Here is a 23,344-nt window from a genome sequence, read left to right on the forward strand (position 1 = left end):
CTGTCTCCCAGGCCAGGGCATCCCAGATAGCACAGCTTCCCCTGAAGAAGGCACAGAGAAGACGGGGCAGGGCCTCTTAAGTCACCGAGGCAGTATTTACTCTCTGTTGCTAAGAGTCAGCCTCAATTTGTATACGGCCAGGTTGTTCTGCGAACAGTCAGCTCACAGACATAGCCACAAGATGCAACATAGTTTGTTCAGGGAAGTTAAAAAACCAATTTGATGGAAAATTAGTCAATCAGTGGCTGATGTTGTTAGCATGAAATATAAAGTGATTTGGCTGGTAGATGTCATCCTAGGGCCACGGTGTAAATGATTAAAACCTAACCACCTACAGAGCAGCCTGGTGCTCGGGCCCGTGTCTTCACATATCTGACCTCCTCTCTCTTACAGGTTCCGTTTACTGTGGGTCAACCCTTTTGATTTGGGGGGCTTTTCTTCTTAAACATCTAGCATATGAGATGACAGCAGATACTACAGCCCTACAGAGCACTATAACAAACACGTAAAATAAGAACGCTGGAAATAACTACTACTTGGCTTTCATGCATGTTTGAGGATTTTCTCTATGGAGCATGAGTTTAGAAAGCTCATTTTCTTTTAACAGCTCCATGTCAATTTGGCATCCAATAATTCCTTGTAGGAAGGTAGTGAGTTCTAACTGGGCATTTCCCCAGGATAGTTATCATCGTCACCATCATCATTAAAAACAGAGAAAAGCAACGTGGACTAAAACTCTCCCACCAAGCCATTTCATACAACAGGTATAAGAGACTCGGTCAGGCAGTGTGGACCACATGGTCTGTCCCATGGCTGAGAGTCATCTGGGAAAGACCTGTGTCACATGCCGGTCCTTCTGTTTTGTTACACAGAAGGACCAAATGCAATCAAGACACCCACTGTGCCTACTGGACTGAGACCATGTGGCTGGCCGCTGGGGCGAGGTTTAAAGCAAGCATGTAGCTCTGTTTCCCCAGGACACGCCTGACACTGGGCCTCACTGTTTAGTCCTGTGACACATGGAGTGCTCAAAAGTACAGTAAGTAAGTGAAAGGGATAAACATCCCTTCCATCAGAGAAGCACTGGCTTACAGGCTTACTGACACACACCCACTGCCAGCCTCTCTCAGAGCTTTGCACCTCGCTGAGAGCTTGTCTCCAGGATGGTGCATACACATAGATCATTTGAGAATTCATCTGCAACTATTTCTGTCTCTAAACACTTGTACATTTATCTTTTAAAAAGTGAAAGATCACAGTTTGAAAAATACATTAGAAGTATCTCAGCAAGGTTTTTTTTTGTCTTCACTGAATTAAATAAAAGGGGGAATGTTCCCTATTTGCTGATAAACTGAAAAAGGACTGCTTTGTTATAAACATGGACCTTCAAATTTTTGAATAAAACAAGCCGGGCGGTGGTGGCGCACGCCTTTAATCCCAGCACTCAGGAGGCAGAGGCAGGCGGATCTCTGTGAGTTCGAGGCCAGCCTGGTCTACAGCGTGAGATCCAGGAAAGGCGCAAAGCTACACAGAGAAGCCCTGTCTCGAAAAACCAAAAAAAGAAAAAAAAATGAATAAAACATAAAGATTACAATTTTTTCCTTGTAAAACAGTACTGAAAGCCTAACATGATCAGCTCCTGATGAGGCCAGGTAGCATCTACTGGGGCTTAGATCACAGGGGCTGGCCCAAGAGAGGCTCGGAAGCAGGCCTTAGAGTGTCAGTGCAGGGATGTCTGTCACCCCTATGCTCTAGATGCTGAAATGTCAGCACACTGCTGTTAAGTACAAAGCCACAGTCACTAGTTAGTGGCAGAAATGGTGTTTGGTTCCTATCTGACTTTGGAGCCCTTACGTGTAACCAGCCTGTTTTGTCTCACAGCCGCTTGGCAGGAGCCACAGATTGCCTTTAGAAGCACTCACTTTTCTTAAAATGAACCACTCTTCTACGGCTTGTGTTTATACTGTGCAGTAATTTACAGATCTAATTTAATTTGGGGCCAGTGTGTGCGCCTCTGTGTACACTAATAGGCTTATGGAGAAGTAGATGCTGCCTTTGTGAGCCCAAGATTGGGCTCACTTAATAAGCAGGACTGAAGAGGAGAAACCACACTTCCTTCTAGCATGCCCTTGAACTTCAGAGGCAACAGATAAATGGAGAGCCCCTGAAAATATTACTGAAACACCATTTTATTTGCTTTCTTTCTGGGCACAAAGGAGAGAAAAATCCCTCCACAGGCTGATGCCTTACCAGGTGCATGGCTGAGCTCCGAGGCGGATGTGGCTCGATGAGCAACTGAGATGGCGTCTGTCCAAAATTCTGTATCTGTGCTTCCATGGCCTGCAGGGCAAGGAGGGTGACTGTCATAATCAATATGTGTCAAAAGAGAGGTCAACACACTCCTGACAATGCAAGTGGAGCTCAAGTCAGCCATGAAAGGAGTCTAGAAAGTTCCATGAGTGCTCTTTTCTCATGGTGCGGACTCCTCCAAGGGTTAGTATTTTGTGGACAAGCTTCACTTCTTCTAATCATGCTTCAGTTAAGCACAGCACTGTTCTCATCACCAGAAGCTGGAGTTAAATGTGGAAATGCTAATCTGTGCATCCATGCATGCAGTTAAAGACCAAAAACCACCTTTAACACTACATACAACACAGGTACCTTAATAAAGTCCTTGGTAAGGAGGAATGTATGGGGGTCTCTAATGAAATAAGCTTCTGGAATCTTCATGGGAAAAGAGAATGAGACATAATGTCTACCACTGACATGAAATAAAATTCAGAAAATTATGCATTCCAGTCGACACAGAGGGCAACCCGAGGTCAGAACACTAAGGCTTTGGTGTTGTGATCAAATAAAGCAAAGATTTCAATAAAAAAAAATACATCTCAGCTTGCTATGGTGCTTTAAGACAGATTCTTATTTATAAGGTATGAATTAATTTCTCTCAGCTTCCCCCACGTAAACTTTAGAGAAAAGTCCTTTTTAGGACAGAATTCTTTGGGTATCTTGAGCTATTTGCAGTATTTTATTAAAGACTGTGTAGATATGAATACTAAAAGTGTATGGCTCCCATTGAATAAAACTAATTTCCACCTCAAACTGTCTGGATCACACAATATAACACTGCATACATGTGCATGCCCATGTGTCTGTATATGTGCAACCGTGTGTTTAGAGACTTAAGTATTTCTCCTATACACAAATTTTATAGGTAAAATATTTCAACATACTAAATTAGACTAATAAGATTTTTCCTGAGATATTGTAAATGTGTAATTTAAGTCAACAAGGAAAAGCACAATATTTACTATGATCATTATTCGGTTACCACGCTAGTTTCCCGCTACAATCATGTGCAATTTGGTGCACATAAAAGTGAAATACGAAGCCCACTGCTGAGCGCTGGAAGGAGTGCAGGTAAGCTGTATACGGCTCTTGACACAACCCTGCCACTAATCGCATCACTATCTACCATTCTCACTTATAAAGCACTTAAATTTAACCATCTGTCCCTCTACACTGCATTTCAAGGAAATGTCTATCAGTAAAAACGTGAACTTTCAAATTTATTAGCAATATTAAACATGGATGGATCATTATCCACCATATTTTAACAACTGCATAAAAGGGGCTTTGGTTCATCTATTTGCAGTGACAATGGGGTGAATTATTAAATCTCCTTAAGTGCTGTCCAGTTTTAATGTGACATTTATTTTCATGATGTCCATTCAAATGCTAAGTGTGACTATTCAGCTAAATTGTATTCATGTAGGTACCACCACACTGTATCTCCCCATTGCAAGATTTATGGTTATAAAAGGGGGAAAGAGACCATTTCTAGTTGGCTTCACATTATTACAATAACTCTTGAGAATTATTTCTGGAGTAAAGTAGTAATTTTACTGTTAAAGCTGTCCTAGCCAGCAAATGTCCAATATCAACTAAAGTCTTTGCAGCAATAGACACTGTGGTGTGCACTTTGACTCCTCCAAGCAAAAGGACCTCATAGGGGCGAGAAGATGGGGCTAACATCAAACACTTCTGACCTCAGTCACTGCCCCGTATTTAGGGAGCCCCTAAACACTCACTGAGTGAAGAGTCAGCCAGCATCTCCCACTTACTTTAACTTTGTTTCACAAACAGAAGTATTAAAATTATACCAGAAAGTGTTAGGATATTGGTGTAATTTCCAGAAATTTCTTGTTCAGCGCTCTTTGGTGAGCCCTTTGGACTGAGGCAGAGCATTCCAATTCCAAATTTCTCTTTTGGGATTGTGCTTTCTTCCTTGTATCAGATGGTTTTGTGCACCAAAGGACTGTATTTTATAATTTATCTATTAGGTATCCTGTGTTCCTGCCTTCCAAGTAGTCTTTCCCTTCTGAATTAGAAAATCTTAGTTCTTATTGACATCAGAGAAGCATGGTTTCACCTCTGGCCATTACTAGACATCAGCCAGTAGAGCCTGCTGCCTCTCTTTTCTACCCCTCTACACCTGTTCTCCCCATATGCTTTAAGGGAGGCATTGGTATCTCCTGTTCAGCAGAGATACTGGGATAGGTGACCAGCCTGCTGTGATGTAGGGCCCAGCATACAGCTTAGGAATCTGATTAAGTCGCTGTCCTGAGAGATCCTTCTCATGCAAGAGGAAGTCCTCTACTGATGCTGTTCTTGGGCTGGGACTCTACACGTCATCACCTGCTTCCCCCATAATCCCAAAGTTCAGTTCCTCCCTCTGTTATGGAATTGAACATTTGACTATGTGTCTGTCTGTTTGCTCAGTTTGACTCTCTGCAGGTGAGGACTGTGGCTCAGTCTTCCGATATTTGCTGACTACAAAAGTGGGGCACTAGTGAGGTATCTGGGCCAAGCTGGAAGTTGGTCCAGAAAATGAAAAGCACATGAACACTGGGGTAGAGGAAACACAAGAGTCCATTACTTCCAACAGTTCAGTGCTACTACAAGCCATTAGGTTGACAAACATCTGAATGCTTAGTCAACATCCACACTGCCCTCAGGAAGTCTGCAGCCCGGGAAGGAAATCAGATATGCACATGAATGCACACAATAGGGAGGACTGTGGTGGAGACAAGCCCAGACTGCATGGTTCACTTGCTTCATCCCTACCGAGCTATTGGAGATGCTGGCATTTGTGAATGCTCTCTTAGTCTAGTCATTCTGAATGCTCAAAAGGATGAATGGGCAAGGTATATGGCATAAGACTGAACTTTGGAAAGGAGTCTGTCAACCCAACTTCCTTTACTAAGAAGTTCTCCAGTATTAGAAGATGTTTGAGAATGAGCCTGCCAACTCAATTTCTTCACTGAGAAGCTATCCACTATCAGAAGATGTACGTCTCAGAGTCAAGGGATTCTAGTAACAATCCCTGTATGAAACACAGTCCACACAGGTAACAGGTGCAGCACTTGAGATTTCTCAAAAACAAATGTGGTTGCCAAGCTTTTGGTGTTCTACAAATTTCAAAGAACACAGGGTGTAAGCCACTCCAGGTGCAGGCCCCACATGAGGACCTCCAACCACCAGGCTCCACCCACAGAACAGACCCAGCCACTCCAGACACAAGTGGCCAAGCTCCACCCTACAGAATAAAAAGCCCAAAGCTCAGGACTTGAAAGCCCACCAATCTCTGAGCTCGAAATCCCACCAATCCCTACCCTGGAAATCTCTACCCTGGAAAATTCTGTACCCCAAAAACCCTACATAAGCCTGCCTCTCTCAGTTCTTTGCTGCTTCTCCCTGAGCAGAGGTAGCCACCCTCTTGTGTCTTTCCTGATCAGTCTGTTGTGTGAGGTTTGTTGTGTGGTGTGACTTTGTTGCATTACTTGGCTCCTGACAGGACACCTTTCCCTTCAAAGTTGTAACACCTGCATTGGGGAAACTTTTCCCCTCAGAGCTGCAACACCTGCACTGGGGTTATCTTTCCCCTCAGAGCTGCAACACTTGCATTGGGGTTATCTTTCCCCTCAGAGCTGCAACACTTGCATTGGGGTTATCTTTCCCCTCAGAGCTGCAACACTTGCATTGGGGTTATCTTTCCCCTCAGAGCGCAACACTTAGACAGGGTCCTTGGTGGACAATGCTTTGGCTGGTGACATGAAAACATGGGTTGGCTTATTCTTAGAAAGCTGCACTGCTTATTAGGCTTTTGATCTCTAAACTGGAATCATGGGCTTTTAAATTATATTAACTATTATGAATGTACAGATACGTGTGGGCCACATTCGCAATGACATACATGTGAAGACCAGAGGATAACTTGAGACAGTCAGTTCTCCTTCCACCTTGTGGAACGTGGGTGTCAGGCTCAGTGGCTAGCACTTTTCCCTGCTGAGCCATCTTGCTGGCCCAGATCTTGGAGTTTTCAGCACACTTATACAAATTTGTATTTAAGGTTCAAACAAGACAAAGACAAAGTAGACACACAGTTCTTCTCTTCATCAAGACAGAAGACTTAGGGATGGAGTTGGAAGTTTCCTTCTCTTGATCTTTGTGATGGTTACAGGAATGTAAACATGGGTATGGGCAACTTTTTATCTCTCCTTAGCCAACTGTCACAGTCCACACCCCAACAAGTTAACCACTTCCCATGCTTATCAATCTTTTCTGGAATTTCTAGAAAACAAACCATAAGGTAAACATTTTACTTGTGTGCCCTTTGTGGATCAACATAATGTCTGTGATATCCATTCTTGTATCCATCACTATTCATTTTTTTTTTTTTATGTTGAGCAGTGTCCCATTATCAGTTTAGCACAACTTAGAAATTTCCCTGTTAGTGGATATCGGGGCTGTTAGTAGCTTCAGGTTTTAGAAATAGTTCTAGCTATTTAGAAATAGCTCAGGAAAATGTTACGCATTTTTGATGGAGGTAGGCAGGTACCACTGGAGGAACATTTCAATATGGAGGTAGGCAGTAGTACCATTGGATGCTCATTTTGAATTGGGGAAGCAGCCATGGATAGAATGCCCAGTTGTACTCCAAATTGTGGTGTTGACTTGTGTACTAAGGTTTGTGCACCTAGAATGTAATGGCCATTGCTATAAATGAAGAAGCCGTTTGGATTTGTGTGGTCTCTAGGGTATTCATGGACTGTAACTACTACATGCCAGAGTTCACTATCTCACCAACTGATTTCAGAAGGAAGACCACTTTAGTTTTCTATTATGAACTGCTCAGATAGAAATAAAAGTTCAAGTTGGTTTTTTAAAACCTGACAATTGTTCTATAGTGATTCTGAACTAATTTTTTTGTTACTCTGCAGAATTTTCACTGGTCAGTCATTAAATGCTTAGCATCTGTCTTCAAGGGTCTATCATGAAGCAGGTGTGTTCAACACCTCAAGGAAATTCGAGCATTTAGGATTCTGCAAGGACAGGCAGGCAAGGACACAGAAATGTGCTGAGATGACCCCTGGTCTTATCTGCTTAGTTGTAATATAAAGCTCCCAGTAGGGAAAGGACCCAGGAGGATCACTTTCTGTTATCTTCACTGTCCTCTATCTTGTTAGGCTCTTATAGCAAAACACTCCGGTGCCCACCAATCAAATTATAGTCAGTCACATCTGAAATCAGGCCTTCTTCTCACTGACTTTCAAAGGCTCTCTCTAGATTTGTCTTCCTCATTAGTCAAGGCTGATACACAATGGTACCCATTTGGAGGCAGATGGAGCCAGAAACTCCCTCAGTTCCCAAGGAGAAGCACCTTTTGCAATTCATGAGTTAACAAGATGCCCTACACACATGCACAGAGGACCCTTGTATGGCAGCTGTAGTGCAGCACACTGCTCTCCTCTGACCTGCTGGTCACCTTGCTTAACTGTTTCTGTCCTCTCTGCCTCCCCTTCTGTGGTAGTTTCAATGTAATTGGCCCCCATAATCTCATGGGGAGTAGCACTATTAGGAGGCGTGGCCTTGCTAAAGTAGGAGTGGCCTTGTTGGAGGAAGTGTATCACTGTATGGGTGGGCTTTGAGGTCTCCTATGCTCAAGATACCACTGCTGTCACAGACCATTTCCTGTTGCCTTCTGATCAAGATGTGGCCTCCACCATGTCTGCCTGCATGCCACCAAACTCCCAGTCTCCATTCTCCCTGCCATGATGACAATGGACTAAACCTCTAAAACTGTGGCTACCTCAATTAAATGCTTCCCTTCATAAGAGTTGCTGTGATCATGGTGTCTCATCACTGCAATAGACACCCTAACTAAGACACCTTCTAACAAAGTTCCTCCTCTGTGAACAATCTGGCACTAAATCCTCAGAAGATACACAAGTAGATTAGTTATATGTGCCTGTGTGTTACACATGTGCCTGTCCCGAGGAAAGACTTCATAAACAAGTGGAAGTCAAAATTCAGGACACTTGTAGCAGACTCTTGCTGTGCAATAGATAAAAACAACTTAACTCTGTTCTGCCCATAATGTAGGTAAATTTAACCTGGATGCATTTTTTCTTCCATAGAATCTTGAAAACTAGTTTTTCCTTCCTCCCTCATTCTCTGCCCTCCTACCTCCTTCTCCTTCTAACTGTTGTCAACCTGGTTGACATCAAAAAAGCTCCTATCAAAAAGCGCCTATCTTCATCAAATCAAGTGTTCCTGCTAGCAGATATCAACCAGGATCTCTGATGTGAATTGACATTCCCTAACTGAAGGATAGGGGTGGGGAAGGTCACTGGATCAACACCTGAGTATCCAGCCCCTCCCCCAACCACTTATATGCAACTCTATCCTAATTGCATGTGACCTGCTGGAGGCATGTGTTACCTTAGTGCAAGAGTGTACAGCCTGAGAGAAGGTTAATTGAGAGGGGCTCCATCTATGTGGCCAAGAGGGACCTATCATCTATGTAGACACAGACTTTCCAATGTGGCTGCTTTAGGGTCACCAACTCTATTCGGTTTTCAAAAAAATTCAAGAAAAAAAAAGAGAAAGAAAGAAAGAAAAGAAAAATGGTTGTTTGAGAACAGAGAAAAAAAATTTGACCATTTTACCTCGTCTTGTGCTTATCTCATTGTTACAGTGATTTTAACACTTAAGAGCTGCTGTTGTTTCCATACCCCCCAAATACATATATACATACATACATTTGACATAGCAAATATAATAAATGTATCATCTTTCTGTTCTACCTGTAATTTGCCTAATCACATAAAAAATGAGAAAACAATGCAACTTTGAGAATGAGCAAAAGAAAGGTGACTTAGTGGTAGTGGTATTTTAACTGATAAGCTTTTTTTTTTAAACTGATAAGCTTTGCTTTTGGTTTATTGTTGTGATAAAACAAGATCATATAAAGCATTACTTATTAATGCTGGAAAACCAAGAACAAAGTAAATCAAGAAAATAATATATGCACTCCATCATTTCTTGCTTTTAAACATTAAACTATATAAAAAATTAAAGTGCTGTTTTATAGTCAACTGTTTCTAGTTCCTCAGAGAAACCACAAGTAGAAATACAAATGTTTTTTATTATTGATTTAATAATCACCTACATTAAGACTAAAAAAAAATCTATTCTGGCAAAATTATTGAATATGTAAGCAACTATTTGCTAACTCCAGTTAAAAGAAAAGAACTGATTTGCCTTGGCTTGGAAGGCCCTTTCAGCCCAGGCTCGCAGGAGCAGCTCGGGTTTATTGTTACCTCCCTTGGTTTTTGGTTCAAGTCTCTGAGGGTGAAGAGAGGACTTACTTTCTATGGTTCCATCTCCTTGGAATGGTCAATCATAATGATGTTACATAAGCGACTTAACAGATATCTATCCTGACAGAAAAACTCCCATCCAGAATATTTCCTCTTTTATAATTAATCCAGTTCTACTGATGGCAAGTTCTCTCAGATTTTGTACTTGAAGTGACCATGTGCTCAAATCTAAGGAACAAAGCACGGGTTTTTAACGTAGCTGGTAGTGGTTAACCTACCTTGGATGTCTCCAGTACACTTGCTTAGCTGGAAGCAACATTACAAGGGGGATGGATGCTGTGCTGGACACCGGTCTTCTTTGGCTCTCATCCTTGGGCCTCCACAAACCTCCTCACTACACTCCTTGCTCTTGGCCTTTCCCCCTGGGTTCAGGAGAGCCTAGCTTAGCACAGGATGCAGGAGGCTGAGGGATTTTCTGTGTGGCTCTCCTTGCCAGGTCTTGTTTTAGCCGTGGCCAGGCTGGACTCTTGCCTCAGATCACGGTTTATGCAGGACAACATATCTCTTGCTATCTCTCTTCCAGTACTTTCCCCTCTTACCTGGGGCCTGAGTGTGTTAGCCTTCAAGTGTTTTGCTTTCTGTTCCTGAACCTCTGTATCTTGCCTACACCTCTTTAACAAGGACCAATATTAAACTCTATTACCTCTTAAGGCAATTTTAGATGCACATAAAACATGGTTTATTATTTTAGCCATTTTACATATAGTTGTGCAGTACATATAATACATTGCTGTGCAACTTATCACCATTGCTCCTTAGATCTTGTAAAACGAAACGTCTGGATACACTAAACAAAAGTCTACCCTCCCCTCTCCTTTAATCCCTGGTAACCACCATTCTGCTCCCTCCTCTGTGATAGTGGCTGATGCAGACTTCTCTTCTAAGTGGAATATTTCTATTTATATGTGGGGGTGAGGGGTGGGTGTGGGGTGTCTGTTGCTTTTTTGTTTTGTTTTGCTTTGTGACCAAATTGTTTTACTTAGTACAATGTCCCCAAGGCTCATCCATGTGGCAGCATGCGGCAGAGGTTTTCTTTTAAAGGAAGCCTTCAGTGTCCCTTTGACAGGTCATGTGCTGAGATCCCCAGGGATTAGTGCAAAGGTGTGACCAGTGAGAGAGACAGGTACTGCTTATCTTTGCTACCTGTCAGGACGGGACAGACTGGAGTACAACTGCTCTCCATCAAGAGCCATTTTACTGAGGAAGACCTTACAGAGGGCCCTGCTACGAGCTCCCTGGGGGGGCAGGGGTCTCTGCAGTCTGCACTCACTGTGTCCAGAGGGAGATGATGTCTTAAGGAGGCTTTCCTGTTTGGGGTTCTTTGCTCACTTCAGCACTCTTCTTTCATGAACAGAGGGCTGAACCCCCAAGGGTACAACCCAGAGCATCCAGGGCAATACAGAAGGCTGTCTGTGAAAAGCCTTCTCCGCTGGCTGACTCAGGAGACAGGGAGAAGGGGAGGAAGAAGCTGTGGGCAGGTGGGTACTGAAAGTAGTGGGAGGGGGCAGGCATGCAGGTGGTGGCCTTGTAAGGTGGAGTGTCTAATTACAGAAGGGAGTTACCAAAAAAGAGAAGAAGCTCAAGGTTTGACTCGGTGTGCAGAACACAGGGACACAAATTCACCAGGTGGGGACATCAATAGTCCAAAATGAAGCATGTCTTGTTATCAAGCCAAACTCATATTCAAGATATCACAGTATTAATTCAACAGAATAAAATGGCCTCTGGTTTTGACATAAATGGGAAACAATAATTTACAAGGACTGCATTGAGATTTCAAACAACTTTCAATTGGGCCGTTATCAGTGTGTCTGAAACTTTACATGAATCCTGACTATCTAACTGAAATGACTGAGTGATAGCCATTCCCACAAACTGAAGCAGATGACGGTGTAATATGACTACGCCCTATGCTGATAGGAGATGGAACGTGGCTTCCAGGCATTTATTTACAAACAGCAGTTGTCACCTTCACTGGGGGGACCAAAAAAGTTTTTGCTGATAATTTCTGAAAATTGACAATTATCATTTCTCAGTAGCACATAATGAAGATAACATAAAGAGGAGGAAAAATATCTGATATACATGTGAGGCTGTCTAGCTGCACCTCATGTTTTTGTGAGGGAGACGAGAAACTGACTAACCAAGGACACTGTAAGATCCAATGAGAAAAGAGAAACCCAAATTACAGATTAGCTAAGCACCATTCAATGTGTGCCATCGATTTCTTTGATACTAACTTCTACACTCAAAGTTTATTAACCAATCTGCATGTCAGACCCAGTGTTGCAGATATGAAACACAGGGATTTGGGTTGTGGTATTTTCTTCCTGACACCCAAACTCCAAAGAACACCTTATGACTATGTGTGCTTCGCTAATCAAATCATAGGGGTGCTCTTTGCATTTAATTTGGATTTTGAACTTGTTAAAAATTTCAATGTAGTAAAGGAGAGATTTACTTAAGGCCATTTAGGAGATCATCATCAGCTATCTTTTTGCTCATTCATTGTGATCATTTCTCTGAAAAGCTGTTTAGGAGAAGAGTCCTGATTAGCCAGTATGAAGATAATGAGACCCCATGGCTCTGTGAGCAAATGCCACGTGCTGCAGCCCATTGAGGTAGCTTGTTCATGGCTCACAGATGGAGGACTGAACCCACAAACACTAAACCTAGAGGATCAAGGCAGCATTCCTTGATACCCCCGGTTATATCAAAGGGAGACATCGGGGTGCAGGGAGGGAAGGGCTGATAGACACAGAGGAGGGTGAGTACAGAAGGTAGGACCATCAGTGCTGAGACTGTCTTTTCATTTAAATCATCAGTAAATGAAAAGTGCGTTGATTTTTTTCCTCTTATGAACTTTATGAACTCATCTCTCTGTGAAAGTCAGCAGCAGCTGTTTTGGATACAGACACATCTGTCTTGCTGGTTCTTGACAGCCCTATCATGTTAGTGCTCTGTAGTAGCAAGGGAACATTTCAGCAAGAAAATGAAGTGAAATTGAAGTGATGTAGCCTACCTCCTGTGGGCACGCTCTCCTCAGAGCACACACAGAGAGCAGCTCTGTTACCCGTGGCAGATCAAAAGAGAGATCAAAGCACAGCCTGCCTAAGTAAAGACAGCTAGATGGAAAAATAGCACATTTTTTGGTGATTGCTGGTAATATTAAAATGTATTGGATATTTTAAAATGCAAAATTGATGAGTATATCTGTAACTACATAAACACTGCATGACCCTTATGTTCCAGGTACCACCTTATGTGTCTACCTCTCCATGTCACAGGGTGAGTCATTTCAATCATTTTTCTTTTCGGTGAGGTTGGTAATAGGTGTGATGACAAGTTTTATGTCAGCTCAGAACTTAGCACTCTTGGTCATTTGTTTGGCGTGAGCTGACAGCTTCTGCAGGATGCTGACTCCACGTTTTCTCTTGGTGCACGGGTGCACCTTCAACACCAGTGCCCTACTTATGTTAACTTCTGAAAAACTAATAACCTTGAGCAAATGGAGAGGTCCTCAGCAGTTAAGAGCACTGGCTGCTCTTGCAGAGAACCTGGGTTTTTTTCTCAGCACTCACATGGAGGCTCACAATGGCCTATAACTCCAATTCTAGGGGAATCTTATGTCCTCTGCTGGCTTCCATGGGCACAGCATGCATGCGCTGCATATATAAACTTACGCAGAAACATATAAATTCAAATAAATTTTTAACAAAACTATTGACATTTAAAGAAAAATTATAGCTATAAATAATAATTGAGGACAGAAATATTAACTTAGAACAGACACAGAGTGTTAGTCTTTTTGTTCTTAATAGCCATAGGACAGGAAGAAAGACACAGTGGATGTTGCTAAGATACCTTTCTGGGCATGGGATATAAGTTTGAAACAGTGGTAGATCCTGGGCTGGAGGAGCAGATGCAATGAGATGAGACTGGGTGACCTCCAGTATGCTATTCTCTATTCTCTCTACATGTATGGGAAAGCAGAAGCGTCTCAAGTAGTTCTAACACATCTAATGTAGAACAAACCTCCAACTCCACCTTCTTGGGCTGCTGAAAAGGCTCAGTGGGTAAAGGCACCTGCCACTAAGCCTAAAAGCCCGAGTTCAGTCCCTGGGACTCCTATGTTGGAAGGAGAACTGACATCCTTAAGATGTCCCAGGACCTCCACACACACACAGTGTGGTACCCAAGCACAGACATATAAATACTACACACACACACACACACACACACACACACACACACACACACACACACAGAGTATGGTACCCAAGCACAAACATATAAATACTACACACACACACACACACACACACACACACCCCCACACCCAAAATATGTTTAGAAAACTAAATCTCTAACATCAAGTCCCCCATGGGCCCTGCCTGAATACTCTCCTGAGTCATGTTAGGGAAGCTTAAGTTTCTAGCCAGAAGTTCTAACAAGCTCCCAGAGGCTGGGATTCTGCTGGGCTTTGGATCACACTTGAGGAGCAGGGAGGAAGGAAACCACAGCACCCAGTGACTACTAACCCAGAACCCTGTTTCCTATGCAGGTCATTTGGTAGGTACGAATATGAAGAAAACGGTGTTTTTTATTAATACGGGAAAAGGAGAAGAAAGAATATTCATTCATTATCACGCTTCAAAACCACTGCCCAAATAGTTGAGCCATCATGAGAAAAGAACCCAGAAGATAATGATGTAAGACAAGGCTTAAGACAGTTTAAATAAATCTCTACTCTCCAGCAGACCTAGTGTTTACATATTAAGGAGCTTTGTACCAGAACTGCGCTGTCATGTTCCTGCCCAGAAGCTGTCAAGATAAAGTTTACTATCAATTACTGCTTTACAAGTATAAAATAAGTTAAGCTGTCATCATTTTCTCTGCCAGAGATCCTAAACTGTCAAAGAATGCCAATTTTTAATCTGACACAGAGAAGAAAATTATCTGTTATTCTGACCTCTAATTTCTTGACATTTTAATGCCATAATTGCTGTGGTTAGTGCTGGTTCATGACTTCACCTGTCAGGGAGGAATGAGTCAATAACCTTAAGCTATTTCTCAAATTTTAGTACTAACTTCAAAGCTCAAAATTCCAGGCAGATCATAGAATTTTTGAACAAAGGAGACATGTTAGTCTTTTATGGTGATGCTTAGCATTTAAAAAATATATCTTAGTCAGGCAAATTGGCATTATGAAACAAACAACAAAAAACTAGCCTTTCTGTAGTTTTATATATTAATGACCTTTGCGCTAAAAAGATACAAAGATAATCATTATAATAAAATGAGTGGAGACATCATGAATGGGATAACTTTGAGCTCTGTTTTTCTTAGGAGTCTGTGTTCAACCTTTCAGACTGAAAGCATCTCTCTCAAGCCAGGGTCTAGTTGGGCAGGTCTACAGAGTTCCAACTGGGATGCTTTGAAGCCAGGTACTGCATACACCTCCCCAGGAGTCTTTCTGCTGTGGGGTGATCCTTCTGCATGCTGTGAATATATATTACTCTCATTGGTTAAAAATAAAACTGTTTGGCCTATAACAAGACAAGATAAAGTTAGGCGGGACAGTCAAACTGAGGACTGGGATGAAGAAGGGTAGAGTCTAGAGAGATGAGAGCCAGCCGCTCAAGAAGCAAGATGCTGGAGGACAGGTAAAGCCACGAGCCACGTGGCAATACATAAATGAATAGAAATGAATTAATTTAAATGTAAGAGCTAGTTAGTAATAAGCCGGAGCTATTGGATAAGCATTTTATATTCATATATAAGCCTCTGCATGTTTATTTGGAACTGGGTGATCAGGATAGGAAAACTCAGCCTCTGTTTACATCTTTCACGGTGATAATGTTCCAGGGGGTGGGGCATAAATGACCATCAAATCTTAGCTGCACTATCTGTGTCTCATGACTGTGGAGGCTAAGTCTCCCTAAATGAGGTACCGTGTTATTTCTTCCTTTAGAGAACAAGTAAAGTAGTGAGTGAGGTTCCGCACTCTGGCATCTTCAGCTAGCTTGTTCTTGAATGGTTCTTGGCCTTTGGGGAGCACTCTTCTTCGAGATCTTAAATGGTAGTACAGGACGTTTTGTGGGAACATGTTTCATTCTCACTTATTTACTGACATTAATGGGAATGTATGAGAGGGAATGACGGTGAGGAGCAGGAGAGAAAAAAGCTAATGCATATTCCTTTTTAAAAGCCCTCAGTCTGTGGTTTGCACCACACTAACGGCCTCTTGTTGCCCTCAAGGAGACGAAGCAGCTTCCTCAGCACTTGAGTTGATAGAGATCTTCAAAGCCAGTGCAAACACCTCTGCTGACTTGTGTCAGGGCCTGTGCTAGCTGGAGGGAGAGGTGTGCTGCTGGAGTGTGCCTCCTCCAGCTCTAAGAGATGACAACTCAGACACCTGGGCAAGGGTCTGAGGATGAGAAGATGCACATTCTAGTTTGACTCTGAGGATGGCAGAGCTTTAGCACCCAGCAAGTGTTTACTCAGAATGGGATGCTCAAAGGAGCCAAGTCCTAAACAAAGACATCCTGCCTAGCTTGGCAGTTTGCATTACTTGGGGTAATAAAAATCCATCATGTAACAGATTCTGTTCAGAGCATCTATATAATAAGCAACCATGAGGCTGGGCCCATTTTCATTCGGCAAATCAGTGAAGAGCCCCCATTCTGGGCTACAGCTCCTACAGTGTGATGAGTAAGGCGTGTGAACTACTAATTGGCTTTGCCACTGTCCAGAATAACGGTGTGATGGCTGAAGAAGCAGACACCTTCAGTGAGGGTCAAATATGCACTCGAATCATGGAAGGAATGTCTGTCTCAATTCTAATTCTGGAGTCTTTTTCCTAGCCTATGTGTCTCTTTTTCAACTGACATTTAAATTAAAAAAAAAAAAACAAACGCTATTTTCCTATCACAATCTGAACGATACCCTGTGATTTTCCTCATATTCAGTATGTTCAAATTTGTATTTTGTCCAACATAATCGGCCTGTAATTTCTCTTTTAAATACAGAACTTTGTTGTAGAGGGGAAAGGGCACAATAAAATACCCAGGACCAGAGATGTCCATGAAGTTTATAAATCAAGTCAAATTTGGACTTGGGCTTGGGCTGTAAGGATGAACTACTCAATTTTTCCTTTTCTGATTATAAAAGTATTCACTGTGCTTGGGTGAGACAGTGAACATGCTGGACTCCAGCACTCCGGAGGCAGAGGCAGGTGAACTCTGAGGTCGAGGGCAGAATGGTCTACATAGTGAGACCTTGTCTGGCGGGGAGGGAAAGAAAAAAATGTAGGTTCAAAACGATGAATTTTGTTTGTAAAACAATTATAAAATGGGCCTATATTAGGCAAAGGGGTATAGTTATAAGAATTACTTCCCACCAGGTAAGATGATTAGAATTTATATACAACTGAGGGCCCTAAATTCGGCAAGTGTAGTGGTCTCTGGAGGATATTTCTCACTTCACCAAACAATTTCACAATACCTGGGTTCTCCCTGGATCACTCCCCCTCTGTCTGCTCCTACTCCCTTGTGCTATCGCTACTGCACAACACTGCCTTTAATAACATGCTCGGAATGTGTTCTCCAAGTGCTCTGCCCCAAGGGATCAATGATCGTGTGCTCTCTCTTCCTTTTCTTCTCTGCTTGGATTCATGCAAATAGAGTCTTTATTTTATAGGATATGTAAGAAATGGATACAAGATTTTTAAAGAGAGTTTGATTCCCAAATCTGCACATTTCCTACCTCTGAAATGAAAACTGAAAAAGCATTCCAGTGCCTGGAGATGTAGCCACGATGGCTTGTTTTGCATACAACAGATGGCAGATTGCGGTTAGGATGGAGGGCAGGAATATAGTCTCCTTGCAGCAACACTTACCTAGCAGCTGCTGCATCTTTACTCTGCCCACCTAGCCAAAGTCATTTTATGCATGGGAAGTTATTTAAATGCTATTTAATATGATTGTTTTCACTTAAAAATACTTACAATCCCCAACTGTTAGCTACAGACAGTTCAGGCTGAGAACACTTGGAAATAAAGAACTACAATAACATCCATTACATTGGTATATCTCTTTAAATGTTCCTTCTTGAAAGTTGCAAAGTTGCTTTTGTTTTTAAATACTGATGCTGCTGATTATTTTAGTGAATTACTCATAGTTAAATATTCATCTAAGCCTTACCCATTAATAACACAATTATGCATTTTAATGAAGATCTGGAAGTAAAATTACAGTTCTGCATTAAAAGGTTTGAATTTCAAAAATCCCAACATACTAGTCTCATTGCATGCGTTTGATATATTTCCTTTTTTTTTTTTCATTTGTCAAAAAACTGAAACGTATATGTAGTAAAGAGTTAGGCTGAAAGGAGATTTACACAGAAAGAGATGGAAAGTCAGATTTGTGTTTGAGAGATGCCAGACACTTTGGGAGCAGCTCAGGACACCTACCTCCCGGAGCACAGGATCTGTGATGCTGTCCAGGTTCACGGAGCCTTCGTAGGTCAAATAGTGGAAAACGTTCAGAGCACGGACTGCCTCCGGCCCTCTCTGTTTGTAGCCAAATATAAGGTCGATCCACTGATGGAGTTGGCAAGAAACAAATTCACTTTCCAGGGCCTGCAATGAATCAAGGAATAATGAGACTGCAAATTTAGCAAGGCTCCATATCACTTTCTCACTGTGAAATATTCAGTATAAATAAAGACATTATGCCTTTATATTCTATTTGATTTGTATATATTAGATCTTCAGTCCCCAGAAGTGGCAAAAGACTACCTTTAATAAGACAGAGAGCTAAATAAATGTCTCTTCACAAAATGCTTGCCATTCTCTTGGCTCCGTTATATATATACAACACAAATTAAATACATTTCTTATAAAAACACACACCCAAAAGAAAAATAACTTATAATAGCTGTTTAATGCCATTTTATAATAATTTCATTTCTAATTTTTAAACATTAGTTTAAAATTAAACCATTTTATAGGAAGCTTTGATATGGGTTTATCTTCCTGAATGAACTCCTCCACCTTGCCTCTAAGATGACTAGAAAGGAAGACCTTCTTCATGCCAGGAATCAACTCAGCTGACAGAGACTTTGGGAAACACCAGACAGTTGGGGAGATTTGCTATTCAGGGGGGGAAGTAAGTTAGAGAGCAAATGAGCACAGATTTCTAGGAAGGGCTGCAGAGAAGAGGCCCTTTGTGTTTACTTCACTGAGATGTTCTGAGTTTGGAAATGGGCACGTTAGGCAAGTGTCTGAGTAACTTCCTTACACAGGCTATGTGACGCTTTTTATTTGTGAGATAATTAGAACAATGTGATTTTATTTAAGAACCACTAGAAGCTTCCTGGAAACATCTAGACAGGTGGGCTGGAGTCCTGTTCAGTCCTGGCTGAAAACAGTAGTGGGTGCTCTGCTGCATGGGAGTAATCCATCCACTCACTCCTTCACTTCTGATGCAGTCAAAGCAGGCAGGATGCCAACCATGTGCACAGGAAGTTCTTATTCAGGTTTGCAAATTTTCTCTGTGTATGGCTGTATACTATAACCGACAGCTGTCAGTAAATGTGTGAATGAAGTCCTTCTCTGGTTGCTTGCTCTAGTTTCTAAGGTGCAAACCCATTTTTGGAATTCATATCAGTAACAAATACCTTTCAAAGGGATCCTCTCAAAACTGTACTTTCAGTAGTGCTTTTGAACTTCCCCACACTTGATACTTCATTCCCTGCTATTCTTTTCCTGATTACTGTTTTTAAATGTCATTTTTAATAACCACTCTGTGTAATTCTCAGCCAGAAATGTAAATACTAAGATTTTGTGAAAACAGCATTTACTTACTAAAACTAAACAGAATTTTTATGCTCCATTTTATTAATATTAAACTAATCATTTAGACCAGAATATGGGCAATGAGACATAAATAAAATGATCACTTAAATTTTTGTGTCTGTTATAGTTTGTGTGATTCTGTCAATTCAGTATCATAGTCAATTTAAAGTCAGTATAATTGTTTGTGATCACTTCAATGCCTTGTCTAATGGATGGAAGGATAAAAAAGCTAACTATCATGCAGGGTCACTGTTGAGTGGTCACATTCAAATCTCCTCCCAGGAACTGAGAATAGCTATGGAATTAATACCTAAAGTTTTGGTCATTTGTGATTTGCTAGACAGCAACCATGTGAAATAAATCTTAGAGTTATCACTGAAAGACTGACAAATGTTCTATTATTCTGTTAGGATAAAGCCACAATGAGGGACAGAGAGAATAATGGCTTCCAGTACTTTGAGTTTTTAATGTGTTTATTCCTCTCAGTACTCTTCTTTCCCTTTCTCTTCCCCCACAGGTAACACCTGGGAAGTATTTACTGATTCCTTCCATTCTGATGAAGCGTCCTCTTGTGTGTGTGTTTGCTCTATAGCCATGGCCTAGGATCTCATTTTGTCCCTTGTACTTGTTCTGAGATCCGCTTCTGGCAGCCTGTGTGCGGCTAATCCACTGCTCCACATGCTGCACAGACATCCCCTGGGACACAGGCTGTGCCCATTCCCCCCACGGCTCTTGGACGTCTATGAAATTTCTTCTGGAATAGGACTAGTGCCTCACCTCCCACTCCCGGGATCAACGTCCTCCTCCCAAGCCACTGCTTGCTGCTTTTCAGAATGGCTGTCTTGTCCTCAATTCTAGTTGTCCCTGGTGCCTCTGTATGCCACTTCCCCTTTGATGTTACCTAGGTTTCTAATTCTGGCTACTATGATAGATACAAAATGGTAACTAAGTGTTTTAATTTGTAGTCCTCTGAGTACTAACAAGTTAGATATTTTAAAGACATGTTTATTGGTCTTTAGGGTCTCCTAAAATTTCCCTATTCATATCCTCTGCTCACTTTATTTTTATTTGTTTGTTTATTTGTTTATTTTTGAGCAGTTTTCTCTGCGCAGCCCTGGCTGTCCTGGAACTCACTCTATAGATCAGGCTGGCCATGAACTCAGAGATCTGCCTGCTTCTGCTTCCTCAGTACTGTATTTTTAACTTTTTAAGTGTGTGTGTACATGAGGAGCTTAACTGGATGACTCCCTGTTTGTGTAAGTGCCCTCTGATGCCAGAAGACCATATCCCATTTCCTGGAACTGGAGTTACAGGTGGTTGTGTGCAGCATCATGTGGGTGCTGGGACCTGAATCTCGGTCCTCTGTAAGAGCAGCAAGTTCTCTTAGCATCTTAGCCATCTTTCCATGTATATCAAGTTGGCACTTGCTCTTTTTCTAATTTCCCCTTTATTACTGTTGGAATCACAATCCCATTACCCTCCTAAAATGCCTTTCCATGGTTTCTGGGGGCATTTTGTATAAGAGCTGAGTTCATTATCTCTTGAAAATTTGGTAGAATTCACCTAAAAAGCAGAAGTCTTGGATTTTTATGAGGGTTCAGGGTCATTTCATTAAATTTCTCTGAGGCTTCTGGGCATCGATTTCTGCATTTTAATGTCTTGCTTGGTATTAATCCATTTCCTCTCAGCTCTGAACCTTAGTAGTTAGTTCATAGTTTTCATAATAATATTTAATTAACTCCAAATCTTTCTGACATCTATTGTTATTTGCTCTAGTCTAGCCTCCACAATAGAGGCAGCACAATGAATCAACTGACAGTGGCAGTGAGATGTTCTGGATAGCTTTGCCTTTTCGTTCATAAAATTAAAAGAGGTCGGAGTGAAGATGACAAATCTTATTATAACTACCTTGCTCATCACTCTGAAAGAGGAAAAGAAAACCCAAGTTTAGAACACTTGAAAGCTAAATCTAGCTCAAAGTCAAATGCATATCCAGGAACTGACTATTAACTGCCACCTCACCCAGAGCAGAAGTCCATCCCAGGGCTGCTCACTGCACTTTAAATGGTCCTTACCTGCTACTCAACACATGGTTGTGCTTATTTGGTTTTTTCAGAACTGGGTTTGCATGCACAGACCCACTCTGCACTTTGAAATAAGATTTTAGTACAGTGCCTACACTGGAAAATATGAAAAAATACTCGATTACTAAGCTATTAGTGTTGTAATGGCCCTAATAGCTTCTTGAACATCTCCTTGCACATCTCAAGGCAGAAGCAATTGCTTTAAGCCTAGATAACCCAATTTCCAATCCATAACTCTATCCTGGGGATGTCGGAGGAAGGAAGTGAAGAGACACATGAAGTCGAGTGGTATCTTTCAGATGGATAGCACCTACCTAAATCTCATCCCCATCTTTGCCCATGGGTATTAGATAGAAGTCTTTCACTAATGCACTTGGGATTAAAGCCTCTCTAAAACTCGGGAAAAAGAAAAAAGGAAATTAACTGTGTGAATTCTTTATATACTGGAATGCAATTTCTACCTCTGCTATACTAAGTAAAAATATTCCCATCCTTTTATTCTATCAAAGATCTGCTTTCGGTAATAAAACACTCTCTGAATAGTGATGCGTGTATTCAAGCAGATAATCAGAAAAACATTCAAGTTTCTGTAATGTCTAAGCTAGTTTTTTCATCCCATGATTGCATTAAAATTTTAGTCATTATGACTTTAATTACTCAATTATTGTTTTAAATAAACATAATTGGACATCTATATGTGCATGTTTTATATTATATATAATGCTTTAAATAAACATAATTGGACACACACACACACACACACACACACACACACACACACACACACATATGGTCATGCTATGTGGCCCAGGACAGCTTTAAACTCACCATGGGTCCCAGGCTGGCCTTGAACTCTCAGTGATCCTCCTGTCTCAGTAACCTGACTGCTGGGTTGATATACCCAGCTCAACAAAGTTGTTTTAAATGACTGTGGTGGGGAATGTGTGTTAAATTATTCCATAAATAATCCTAAATTACTTGACTGATGGCTGGATGTACCATGACCCAAGATGATTTCCTGGGCCTCACTGTCATCCAAATGGCCACTACAATACATGTGGCCTCTTTCTCCAACGCCAGTGCATGGTAGCCTGTTAATGGAGCAGACTTCAAAAGCCACCATGCCCTGTGCCTTCCTTCTCTTACAGCCTAACCCCACCAGGCTCCTCCATGCATAATTCAGCCAGCACAACCCTGCATGCCCCAGCCACTCTGTCCCATCTCTGCCTCTGGAAATTTTCAGGGTACTCTGATAGAGATCAAGGCTCTGGGACGAGGTGGTCCATGGGGGCACAGGGCACAGAGCCAAGTCTTACTGTCCCCTTCTCACTGGCCTGAGAGCCACTTCATCTTGTACATTTCTGAGTCGAACCATTCTTTGTCAGGTGTTTATTTTCTCCCTTGTCTTTTCTTCTGTGAGAAAAGGGGGCCTGCGTGCTCTTCACAAACACCCTCTTGTCATAACACAGTGGCAGCAGCAGCACGCACAGTTACTTGTGAAATCAATTTACATACAAATTGGAAAGTGCACTACAAAAATATGGGATTATTACCAACTAGCATTGTTTGGTTGTTTCAAAAGTATAGTGCATATCCTCAATTAGAGAGTATGCCTTGGAGACAGACAGTGTCCTAGACCCTAGAGACAGGTGACAAAAGAGACAAGAACTTCTGAT

At 41.7% G+C, this 23,344-nt stretch overlaps 1 protein-coding gene across 6 annotated transcripts in view; it reads right to left on the bottom strand.

Moving 5' to 3' along the window:
* Nbea (neurobeachin) overlaps positions 1-23,344 on the bottom strand; it is a 558,359-nt gene that overhangs the window by 22,797 nt on the left and 512,218 nt on the right. For all 6 annotated transcript variants that reach the window (XM_052730144.1, XM_052730145.1, XM_052730143.1 and 3 more), the window contains 2 exons: positions 18,199-18,366; positions 2,251-2,340 (listed from right to left, as the gene is read on the bottom strand). In XM_052730144.1, the coding sequence (XP_052586104.1) occupies positions 2,251-2,340; positions 18,199-18,366 (258 nt within the window). The remainder of the gene's footprint in view (positions 1-2,250; positions 2,341-18,198; positions 18,367-23,344) is intronic.

This window comes from Peromyscus californicus, unplaced genomic scaffold (genome assembly GCF_007827085.1).
Source record: "Peromyscus californicus insignis strain IS unplaced genomic scaffold, ASM782708v3 Scaffold_9__1_contigs__length_137607984, whole genome shotgun sequence".
In the NCBI taxonomy this organism is placed as follows: domain Eukaryota; kingdom Metazoa; phylum Chordata; class Mammalia; order Rodentia; family Cricetidae; genus Peromyscus; species Peromyscus californicus.